The sequence below is a fragment of the Pseudophryne corroboree genome, chromosome 7, assembly GCF_028390025.1.
Source record: "Pseudophryne corroboree isolate aPseCor3 chromosome 7, aPseCor3.hap2, whole genome shotgun sequence".
Taxonomy (NCBI): domain Eukaryota; kingdom Metazoa; phylum Chordata; class Amphibia; order Anura; family Myobatrachidae; genus Pseudophryne; species Pseudophryne corroboree.
This window is the reverse complement of record NC_086450.1, coordinates 83,172,275-83,184,351: the sequence shown is the minus strand read 5'-3', so window position 1 is coordinate 83,184,351 and position 12,077 is coordinate 83,172,275. Positions and strand designations below refer to the sequence as shown.

Here is a 12,077-nt window from a genome sequence, read left to right as displayed (position 1 = left end):
TTTCATGAATCAAAAAGGGGCTGGTGAGTTAAGAGAACACTAAATGACAGAGAGTAATCTGCCAGACATAGGTGGGTGGTTCTGTACCAAAGCCAAGAACCCCCAACACATTAAATTACAGGGATTTCCAGCAGTAGCAGAATGGGCGACATACTGTAGGGTTCTTAGATAATGAAGCAGAGGTAATGTAGTGGACAGGAAGCATTCTCTGTAATGTTTGCAATTGTAGCTGCATAGTTATAATCCAGCTATTTATAGGAATCTATAATAATACTGAGATAGGACAATAAAATAATAAACATCTATAACCGATGGAACCAATGCTGTATGCAATCGCACATACGGGAAACTGAAATACACTAATCTTAGAAAATCACTGACGCTAACAAGTGGAATACACAGAGGGACTGGTGCAGAGGTGAACTGAATTGTTCCCGCAATGCGTGCACGAGATATTCGCCCATATGCAGAGTTTTGTACAGCTCTGTGGTCAGACCTCCCCTCTCTGTGCACTTTCATAGTTATTGTCATCATCATTATCAGGCGCAAAACATTCTTCTGCCTTTATTACACAAATGCACATGGGGGGTCATTCCGAGTTGTTCGCTCGTTGCCGATTTTCGCAACGGAGTGATTAAGGCAAAAATGCGCATGCGCATGGTACGCAGCGCGCATGCGCTAAGTATTTTAGCACAAAACTTAGTAGATTTACTCACGTCCGAACGTCGAATTTTCATCGTTGAAGTGATCGTAGTGTGATTGACAGTTAGTGGGTGTTTCTGGGCGGAAACTGACCGTTTTCTGGGAGTGTGCGGAAAAACGCAGGCGTGCCAGGATAAAACGCGGGAGTGGCTGGAGAGACGGGGGAGTGGCTGGCTGAACGCAGGGCGTGTTTGTGACGTCTAACCAGGAACGAAACGGGCTGAGCTGATCGCAGTGTAGGAGTAGGTCTGGAGCTACTCAGAAACTGCTAAGAATTATTTATTTGCAATTCTGCTAATCTTTCTCTCGCTATTCTGCTATGCTAAGATACACTCCCAGAGGGCGGCGGCCTAGCGTGTGCAATGCTGCTAAAATCTGCTAGCGAGCGAACAACTCAGAATGACCCCCTATGTACGATGTGCTACATTGCAGCATCTGCATTTTTTTCTCACGCCAAGTTCCGTTGTGCTTCATCTACAAATTTTTGTGTTTAATACTAATTGTGGTTAAACTTGCATCCCAGCATCTGTAGTGCACTGTGAGCAGTGTTTAGCTGCGTCTGCAATGCGAATAAGATGCTAGATTTTAAGAAAAAGTCGCTATGCTACTCTGCTGTGCGCGTCTCAGTAGCAGTTGGCTTCTTACACTGTATGGCTTATTAAGGCTTGGTGTATGGAAACATCTGTATCTATCCAATCATATGAAAATGATAGTTCCATGTGAGATTTTCTCAGTACAGCAGTTTTTCAACAGCTCATGAGGTCTATCCTTTATGGATATAAAATAGGGGTCACAAACTACAAATGACTAGCACAGTCAATGAAGTATATATTTGTTTTTGTTTTTTAAGACACCAGGTTTTACAACAGTAGGAAACTTCCCTTCAAGTACAATACCTTGATCACCTGCTGGAATATTTGCAGAACAAGCTGAAACAATATTGCATGGTTCGGTAAATGGCATGCAGATGGTGCAAGTGTATTCTGGCTACACTGCAAGTCACGAAACGCATGACACTTCTATTTAAGCAGAGAAATAACACTGGCCAACATGAGGTCAGTGAATTGGTAAGAAGCCCTCTTATCAGATCAGCACGCTTAGCCCCAGCAACAGTATAAACTATGATAAAACAGTACTTTGATTTAATACTGCGCACTGCATGTACGACAAATTTGTATAAGCATCCGTTCTGAGTTACCATGTTTACAACTTAATATATAGTGTACAACATGGTGTAATGAAAAACAAAAGGAATGGCAGTGAAATAATAATAAAAAAAACTACTTTTATACACGCAAGAAATATTACCAAAAATAAAATATACCCAAATAATAAGTATTTCTAAAAGGCAAGAGGGGATCTTCAAAGCAGCCCAATTATTCAGAGCTAGATTAATGTAAGATCATCTCATTCAATGTAAGGACATTCTACAAACGAGATAACCGATATACTGTAAACGGTGTAATTAGTAATTTTACTCTTGTAACACATTCACTGATTATGTCTATTAATAGCACAAATGTCCTTAATTTTAATGACGTGGATAGAAAGTGTGACAAGGGCAAGACCTATGCCAGTTATGATTTACAGATAATACCATATCAGTGTAGGAAACAAATGTTGGATAACACTGATGGGCCAACCACCCATCTACTATAAAATGCTGATAGGTGACAGCCATAAATGACAAGCGCTTCAACAGTAACTGAAAACACCATAGTGGTCATTCAATTGTTTGAAAAGTCAGTTGGGTGTCTGTTTTTTCCTATCTGATAGGAAAAAACAGACATCCAACCGACTTTTCAAACAAATGAATATCCCCCTATGGGGTAAATGTTTTAAGCCTAGAGAAGTGATAAAGCAGTGATAAGTGGAAAGTGAAAACACACCAGCCAATCAACTCCTAACTGTCAGTTTACATATTGGAGCTGATTGGCTGGTGCATTATCTATCACCTTGCACTTATCACTGCTTTATCACTTCTCCAGGCTTAATACATCTGCCCCTAGGGGTGAAATGCATCAAACCTTGGAGATAAATAAAGTGGAGAGAGAGACAAAGTATCAACCATGCAGCTTCTGACTGTTTGCAGGCTGTGTTTCTAAAATTACAGAAGCCGATTTATTAGTACTTTCTCTCTCTCCAAGATTTGATACCTTTCCCTGTAGGTCTCACGAGAGTCCTGGTTGGGTTTTCCAGTCCATGATGCAAGACAGAAGGAATACCTGAGATTATTATGCCCTGCTTAGGTTGTCACATCACCAAATTACATCCATTCATAGGAGCCAGTACTGTGGCTGCTTCATCACCCCCAATAGTTGTTCTGCCTGCAGTCATGTCTATGCATAGCATTTTTTCAGTCAGTTATTTACAAAAGTTGGCTGACATGCACCCATTCATCCTCCACCTGCATGTACATTGAGGTACCAGCCAGGGGAGGAACATGACCTACCTGGTAAGCATCAGGGATATTGACCGTCTCTCCATGTTCTGCAACGTAACCAATGATCCCCTTTCCCCAGGGCACCTGGACGTCGTTAGAGTTCTCCACGCTGCAAGATGGCAATAGGGTGGTCCCTGCGTGCACATCAAAAAACTTTGACACCAAGCTCTTTTTGTTGGCAGAGCCCTCAACCAAGAAGAGTGAGCACCTGTCAGCATCCACCATAATGCACACAAAGATCAGGATCTTGTAGCAAAGACTTGTGAGGTTGAGCTCATTGGAGATATCCTTCACCAGTTCCAAAAAGAACTCCCTCTCGTCGTGCTCCTTCAGGTGGTATTTGTAGTCAATGGCAGTGGATTGATACTGGGGGATGTTGACCCTGGACTCCAACAGGGCGCTGAGTATGTGGGCAGTAGTGGGTGGGAGGGAGCTGGCCTTCCTCAGCAAGGCTCTCCTCCTCATGCTGGTCAGGGGTTCCTGGGCCCTGGAGTTGACATGCTCATCATAGGTCCTGTTGACATTGATGGCCTTGGACCTGGCAAAACTTTTCCTCAGCTCCTTTTGGGATGCTCTCCTCTGAAGCCCGTCTCCCCTGCTGCCCCAGCACTCCTTACTCTTATCATCCAAGCAGGAGTTGGAAAGAGTTTTGGTCATCTGGTTCCTCTTCAGCCACTTCTCCACCATGTGGTGTTTCCCTTTCCTGATCAGGTAATCCTCAAACAGGTCTGGATGCTTGTCCAAAAAACTTTCCACTTTGGAAAAGTCCAGCCCGGGCTCTGACATCTCTGCAATATTACTTCCCTCTTTTTCTTTTTTGCTTTTGAAAAACGCACCCTCAGTCCGACGTAAAAGCCTATTCAAGTTTGCAGGAGCATGATGTGTGGCATTGCTGAGGTCTCAGTCTCAATGCACCTGCTACTTCCCAGGCAATGCCTTGCCGCGATCTCCACTGGGGATTCCCTCACTACTCCACCGCTGCAGCACCCTGACTTACCCATGCGAAGAAGTGCAGTCTTACCAGTAGTATTTCCTCCTCTCCTTCCTCTGCACCATCATGTATGTTTCATGCATGTGGTGTGTATGTGACAGCAGGATATAATCCCGGGGACCCAGCAGCCGCTCTCTCCCTGCGCTTGCAGAGATGCTCTGGTAGCACTGACTGAGCCAGCAGCATAGCAGCAGCTACAGGAGCCTCCCAGTGACGCAAATGCCTCTAGGTGGAGCGTAAGTGAGGGACAGGGTTAACGTTAACCGTTGCGCCGCTCAGCCAAGTGTCCCCCCTCTCTGCGGCTTCCCTTAGTAATATCAGTGATATGTTAGACAGTTTCCTGTTTAGAATAATACAAAGTATAAAAGGATGTAATAAAACAAACACAATATTTAACACAATAATGATTTAACACGATTTTTGTTGTTTTATTATAGTGGTGATTCTGTATGTGCCAGATTAAACGGTTATACCTTATTTCTTGTGTTCTTGCAGTATATGTTGTGTAATCCTTATGTAATATTATCACCAATGTTTAAATGTCATTATAGTGCATGCATCATTGTGTATAGTATTTATTGTATTGTTATTGTTATCCGATCTTTAGGTCAACAGACAATAGGTTGACCACTATTTGACGACATGCAAGTAATATGTCAAAAGATTGACATAACAACGGTCGCCACAATATATGGTCGACATGAGTTTTCGCTATTTCCCCCCCCCCCCCTATTTTTATAACTTTATCATACTACGCTTGGGAACAGTGGTGGTCATTCAGAGTTGATCGCTAGCTGCACTCGTTCGCTGCGCAGCGATGAGGGGAAAAAACGGCACTTCTGCGCATGCGTATGCGGCGCAATGAGTATGCGCGACGTACTATTACAACGAACAATGTAGTTTCGCACAGGGTCTAGCGAAGCATTTCAGTCGCACTGCTGGCCGCAGAGTGATTGACATGAAGTGGGAGTTTCTGGGTGTCACCTGACCATTTTCAGGGAGTGCTCGAAAAAACGCAGGCGTGCCAGGAAAAACGCAGGCGTGGCTGGGCGAACGCAGGGCGTGTTTGTGACGTCAAAACAGGAACTGAACAGTCTGAAGTCATCGCAAGCGCTGAGTAGGTTTTGAGCTACTCTAAAACTGCACAAATAAACGTTGCCGCCGCTCTGCAATCCTTTCATTCGCACTTCTGCTAAGCTAAAATACACGGCATAGCGTTTGCACGACATAGCGTTTGCACGGCTGCTAAAAACAGCTAGCAAACTATCAACTCGGAATGACCACCAGTAACTTGTGCCGAGCTCAATGGTAATGGAGGGGACAAGGAACACTAATTGGGGGTTCAAGTGATGAAAGTTAAAAACTGACACCCGTAAAACCTAAAAAAACTAATCTCGACCTTTTCATGTATCGAACATTTTCATGTTGGTCTTTTGCTTGTGTCGACCTTTTTCTCATGTCGACCTTGTGCAAGTTGATCTTTTGGGGTCGACTTGGGAAACAGTGTGAATAACGTGTCTCTCATTACAACTGTCAGTATAACAAGAAATTAAATATAATAAGTCATTAAAAATGTATTATAATTGCACTACTATGTTGTATGTAGTATTATTGCTACAGAAAAGCCTTCCTGAAATTACACTGCTTGGAACACGTCACAAAACGATTTCTTGATTTAGGGGGATTTACATCATTATTTTATTTTTTTGTTCTAATGAAAAAATAAATGACTAAACACATTAAAATAATTTTAAATGTATAGTTATTTTGTCAGTCTAATAAAAGACGTTTCAAAATGCAATGTTGAGCCAGTTTTTTTGTAATTGAAGTAAATCACCAATTATGAATAACAGATATTTAAATAATTATGAACTTTTTGAATTTTCAAAGTGTTCCATCTAACTCCGGAGGTCTCCAAAGTGTTATTATCAGTTACTTATAGAGCACCAGCGTATTACATGGCGCTTTACAATAGAGCTGGGTAGGGATGTGATGGCGTTACACTAGAACCGTGGCCATTACTGCAGTGGGTGTTTTTTCCCCCCGAAAAATTCCATTTTGTATGACCCACGCCATGGAAACTCTTGCCTCTACAGTGTACATTAGTGCAACGTCTCTCAGACCCTTGGAAATTGTCCAACAAACACCCCTCCATAGTGGGGCTTTAGATCCACCTATTTTAGCTATCTAATTAATATTTCCACCTTTGTTTTGGGAAATATGACAAATTAACCACCAACTCTGTTGTGCACCTTGTCACTTCTTACCCTAACTGTCTAAAGCTGGTGTCAAAGTCGAAAATATTTTAGTCGCACGCATCACGTGCAAACACCACACAGAGTGGCCTCCATGCGGGTGCTTGTTCTGCTGTGCGTGCGCATACTCGCACGTTGCGTATATTGGCTCACGAGGTCCTGCATATTAGCGCGTGGTATGAGTAAATTCGGTAGCATACGCATTCGCATGGAAAAGCCACAAAGACATAGCTGATATTTAATCCACATAGTGCATAATTTACACATAGCCTGCATGCACCACACCAGCGAGTTACATTTGCTTCAAAGGTATAACAACAGAGGGATTCAACTTTACAGGATATGAGGGGACAGAATTAGGTTAGGAGGTGGTGTTTGGTATCCAGCTGTACAGTATTTCAATGGCAATATTCTGATGGCAGTTTGCAGAAAGTAGCACGCTCCTGCGCATAGATATACGCAGGAATATATTATTAATATCACACTGTATGTACTGTACTCTTGATATTCGGCGGGAACCCAGTGGAAGACATCTGCAAGTACACCTGGACTAAGCATCGTCCACCTGTTCAAACCAACCTATGACCCCTCATGTACTGTAAATGACCAGCTCTTTGACCTATGAAAGAGGAGATTACAGTTTCCTTTGTTTCATGCTTTGGACCATTGTATAAAAGGAACAAAAGATCTGGTGTACCTGCACTGCTGTAGTATTTGAGTATTGATTAATTGTAAGTGACCAACATATAAACAATTAGGTTGAATAATTCATCAATAATTAAATGGTGTTGGCGGTGCTCCCCAGAGGAAATGATAAATATCATACAGGGTTTTTGTGCCGGGGAAAGAGGCCGCGGCAACAAAGAAGAAAACCTCTTTTTTGGGGGCACTCGTTTGATAATACAAAAAATATAATTTTTTTATATTGTTTAAAATATATTATTTTAATTTAATCAGTTTAAAAATATATGTATGTGGGATATTAACCCAATCTGCTACACCCCTTAATAGAGTTTGCAGAGATAGAGACAAAGTGGTGCAAATTACTAAAAAAATTTTTAAACAAAGTTAATTGACCACTGGTTACTGGGTAAGTATCTAATAATTCACAAGGTACAAGTATTATTTTTTGAAATGTTTCTTTTACCTTTAAATCCAGGACAGCAGTAGATATCTTGTGTCCATGGCTCAATAATTTGTAGCAAAGAAGATAATTGGTGAAAATATTTGCTCTGTACCTAACAGGTGAATGTGCCTAGTAGGTGAATATGAACATCTGTAGCATGATGGGATTCCAAGTGGAAATAGTTTCTCCCACCCTGTCGGGCATAATAATTTACCCAGGGAAACAGATATATATATAGGGCATTTAGTCCGTTTGAAAAAACACACTTATTTCTAAGAGAAGTAGAATCAGTGTCGGTTTTTCCACTGACTTCTGCTGCCTTCCCATGTGCGGATGATTCCACAGTGAATGGGAGGTGAGAGAGTCGAGCGGCCGGCGCTGATGTGAAGAAAGAAGGCGGCGTTTACTACTGTTGTGGGCTGCGGGTCGGGTAATCCCTGGTAACCTTACGTCATTGCAGGGGAACGAGACCCGCTGCTCCTCAATGAGAGCACACTGGTGAACAAGCCCTGCCCCTAGGGTGAAACGTACGTTCAACAGACGTCAAAGTGACGTCACAAGGAGTTTCCGTGCAAGAGAACACGGCTCCGTTCCCGGGCACCAGGAGAAACACACGCTGACCAGCCGCAGCGCTGCTGCACGCTCCACAAGCCAACACACTTTCTACGAACAGGTATTCTGGTGTGCTCTCATTGAGGAGCAGCGGGTCTCGTTCCCCTGCAATGACGTAAGGTTACCAGGGATTACCCGACCCGCAGCCCACAACAGTAGTAAACGCCGCCTTCTTTCTTCACATCAGCGCCGGCCGCTCGACTCTCTCACCTCCCATTCACTGTGGAATCATCCGCACATGGGAAGGCAGCAGAAGTCAGTGGAAAAACCGACACTGATTCTACTTCTCTTAGAAATAAGTGTGTTTTTTCAAACGGACTAAATGCCCTATATATATATCTGTTTCCCTGGGTAAATTATTATGCCCGACAGGGTGGGAGAAACTATTTCCACTTGGAATCCCATCATGCTACAGATGTTCATATTCACCTACTAGGCACATTCACCTGTTAGGTACAGAGCAAATATTTTCACCAATTATCTTCTTTGCTACAAATTATTGAGCCATGGACACAAGATATCTACTGCTGTCCTGGATTTAAAGGTAAAAGAAACATTTCAAAAAATAATACTTGTACCTTGTGAATTATTAGATACTTACCCAGTAACCAGTGGTCAATTAACTTTGTTTAAAAAATTTTTTAGTAATTTGCACCACTTTGTCTCTATCTCTGCAAACTCTATTAAGGGGTGTAGCAGATTGGGTTAATATCCCACATACATATATTTTTAAACTGATTAAATTAAAATAATATATTTTAAACAATATAAAAAAATTATATTTTTTGTATTATCAAACGAGTGCCCCCAAAAAAGAGGTTTTCTTCTTTGTTGCCGCGGCCTCTTTCCCCGGCACAAAAACCCTGTATGACCATTGTATAAAACCAAGCCTCCTGGCTGGCCTCAGTCTATTCTCTGAAGGTCATCTATCCAGATTGACTGAGGACCGGAACCCGGTTGAGCAGGCGAACAAACGTATGTATCCATTGATTGTAGCCTTTTCTCTTATGTGATTGTATTTCTGTTGTACCCCCTTTTGAGTAAATATTTGTTGCTGGGTTGGACCACAACATTACATAACAACTGGTGTCGCATTGCTTTCCTGTTAGGGGTTATAAAGTATATTCCGCCGCACGTGTAGCTACTTTGTGCTTACAGCGTGACGGTGTGCTTACGCAACGTGTACACATTTCATAGGGGTTTCACACACACACGCTTAGAGGGTTGCAGCAGCCTGAACATTTCTGTATTTAAGGTATTGCTTTTTCTTCCTGTAAGTTAATTGAACTTAACACTGGGTAGACACTGGGGCGATGTCGGCACGATTTGCCGTTTAGTAATGACATATCTCCTATATCGCTCAGTGTGTACGGTGATATGCGGTTGCTCGTGCTCATTAGCGATATCGCTAGGTTTGATGTGCTCACATCAATCCTAGCACTATCCCTAGAATTCATGTTTTTACTAATGAAGGACGGAACATGATTGGACAACAATCATGTTCTGTCCTTCATTAACATTGTGTCAGTGTGTACGGGCAATCTCCACTGATGGGCATTTGTTCCAATGTTGGAATGAATGCCCATCGCTCCAGTGTGTACCCAGCTTTACTCCCCCCTTTGGCACCCCATCCCTAGAGTCTTATGTTGGCCTTCTTATTAGGAATCAATGGTCAAATTGGGACTATGGTGTCACAGTTACAATGAGGTGTATTGATGGGGACTGAAAGTAGAGTACAGTTTAGATCAGACATTGCCAACCTTGGTCGTTAAGGCACACCAACAGTCCAGGTTTTAGTGATATCCAGGCTTGAGTACAGGTGACTTAGGGGGTCTATGTACTAATCCTTGAAAAGAGATAAAGTGGTCGGAGATAAAGTATCAGCCAATCTGCTCCTAGCTGCCATGTTACAGGCTGGGTTTGAAAAATGACATTTAGGAGCTGGTTGGTACTTTATCTACGTCCACTTTATCTCTCTCCAAGGCTTAGTATATAGACCTCTTAATTAGTATCTCAGTTATTTTCCACTAACCATCTGTGCTGAAGCCTGGATATTACTAAAATCCGCACTGTTCTGTTGGGTTGGGGCTGATATGACGGCAATTGGGATGCTGGGGGTCAGAATACCGACCACGATATCCCGATGGTTAGAATCTCAACAGGGGTTGGGTAAATATGCTACCCCCCAACCGCAGCCTAAACCTAACCCCTCTACCCCTCGCGGCCTAACCCTAACCCTCCCTGGTGGTGCCTAAACCTAACCCTCCCCACAGCCTAAACCTAACCCTCCGCTCCCTGCAGCCTAACCCTAACCATCCCCGTGGGTGCCTAAACCTAACCCTCCCCTCGCAGCCTGACTGGATCCTGTTCTGTTAGTGTGCCTTGAGGATCGAAGTTGGGAGTGCCTGGTTTAGATTCTAAAAGGTGCTACCCAATAATACCCCTTTCAGACTTACAGAGCCGGGTCGCACCGGGAATATGTACATGGGTGCTTCCTGGGTACGACCCGGCTTGAGACCCTTTTCAGACTTGCGGCCCGCCTCGGCATATTGTCGAGTTGGGGACATCACCACCGACTCTACAGGAGGCGGCGCTTGGAGATGATCATCTTCAAGCGCCGCTTCCTCCTATGCTGAGAACGAGTGCCGGGCCGCCTTGACCCGGTTTACCGTTCACACTGCACACATCTCGGGTCGATTCTGGCTTCAACCTGGGATGCAATGCTGGGACGCTTGACTCGGGATATTGCTTTAGGACCCTTTCAGAGTAAGCAAAATCCCGGGATGATGTGCGGTTACGTGCAATAACCTGTGAAATTTTTGCTAGTCTGTAAGGGGTATTAATGAGATTATACAGACTCTTTGTACTTCAGGCTGGGATGGGGATGGAATCCCGGCAGCCAGGATCCCGGAGCTCAGTATACCGACATTGGGATCCCGGACATCAGAATGCCGGCAGCGGGGCAAGCATTACAAAGCCCCTTGCTGGCTCGCTGCGCTCTCCCACTCTATCGATTGCCGGTATATTAACTACATCCTTTCAGGCTTCCACCTCCCCTTGAGCACGGGTTACGGTTGTTTGGTCAACACAACTTAGGTTGACACTCATTAGGTCGACCACTGAAGGTCGACAATGCCATTATGTCAACATGCATTAGGTCAACATGGTCGTTAGGTCGACATGTAAAGGTCGACAGGTCAAAAGGTCGACATAAGTTTTTCTTTTTTTCTTTTTTTTCCTCATTTTTTGGGGATTTTTTCATACTTAACGATCCACGTGGACTACGATTGAAACGGTAATCTGTGCCAAGCGCAGCGAGGCACCTTGCCCGAAGTCGTGAGCCATGCGAGGGGACACGGTGCACTAATTTGGGTTCCCTGACACTTTACGGAGAAAACGACACCAAAAACAGCAAAAAAACCTCATGTCGACATGTTGACATGTCGACCTAGTACAAGTCGACGTAAGGCCCATGTCGGCCTAATGCATGTCGACCTAATGGCAATGTCGACCTTGTGTGGTCGACCTAATGAGTGTCGACCTAAATTGGGTCGACCCAACGACCCATACCCTTGAGCACAGTTGCAGCTAAATAAGTATTCCTATTGCTCTATAATAAATAGCAGCACCCTACATCCACATGCTCTGTGTCAAACATTCCTAATGGTGTGTACACACGGTGAGATATTTTCTTACGATTATGACTATACAGTCAAAATCGTAAGAAAAGTTAGTGCAGATCGCAAGGTGAAAGTTACCTTGCGATCCTGATTCGATGCCGATGCGCGGTCCCACGCGGTCGGCATCGCAAGCCTAGATAGACTGTGCAGGCAAGTAAATTTTGACTATCTCTATAGAAGAGATAGTCAAAATTGACACTTTGCCAAAATCGCACATGGGGGGTCATTCCGACCCAATCGTAGCGTGCTTTCGTTCGCACAGCTGCAA

At 43.6% G+C, this 12,077-nt stretch overlaps 1 protein-coding gene across 3 annotated transcripts in view; it reads right to left on the bottom strand.

Moving 5' to 3' along the window:
* The window catches only part of PDE11A (phosphodiesterase 11A), a 1,092,065-nt gene extending 1,087,771 nt beyond the window's left edge, over positions 1–4,294 (bottom strand). For all 3 annotated transcript variants that reach the window (XM_063933388.1, XM_063933389.1, XM_063933390.1), the window contains exon 1: positions 3,155–4,294. In XM_063933388.1, the coding sequence (XP_063789458.1) occupies positions 3,155–3,931 (777 nt within the window). In that variant the 5' untranslated portion in view covers positions 3,932–4,294. The remainder of the gene's footprint in view (positions 1–3,154) is intronic.
* Positions 4,295–12,077: the final 7,783 nt, after the last annotated feature.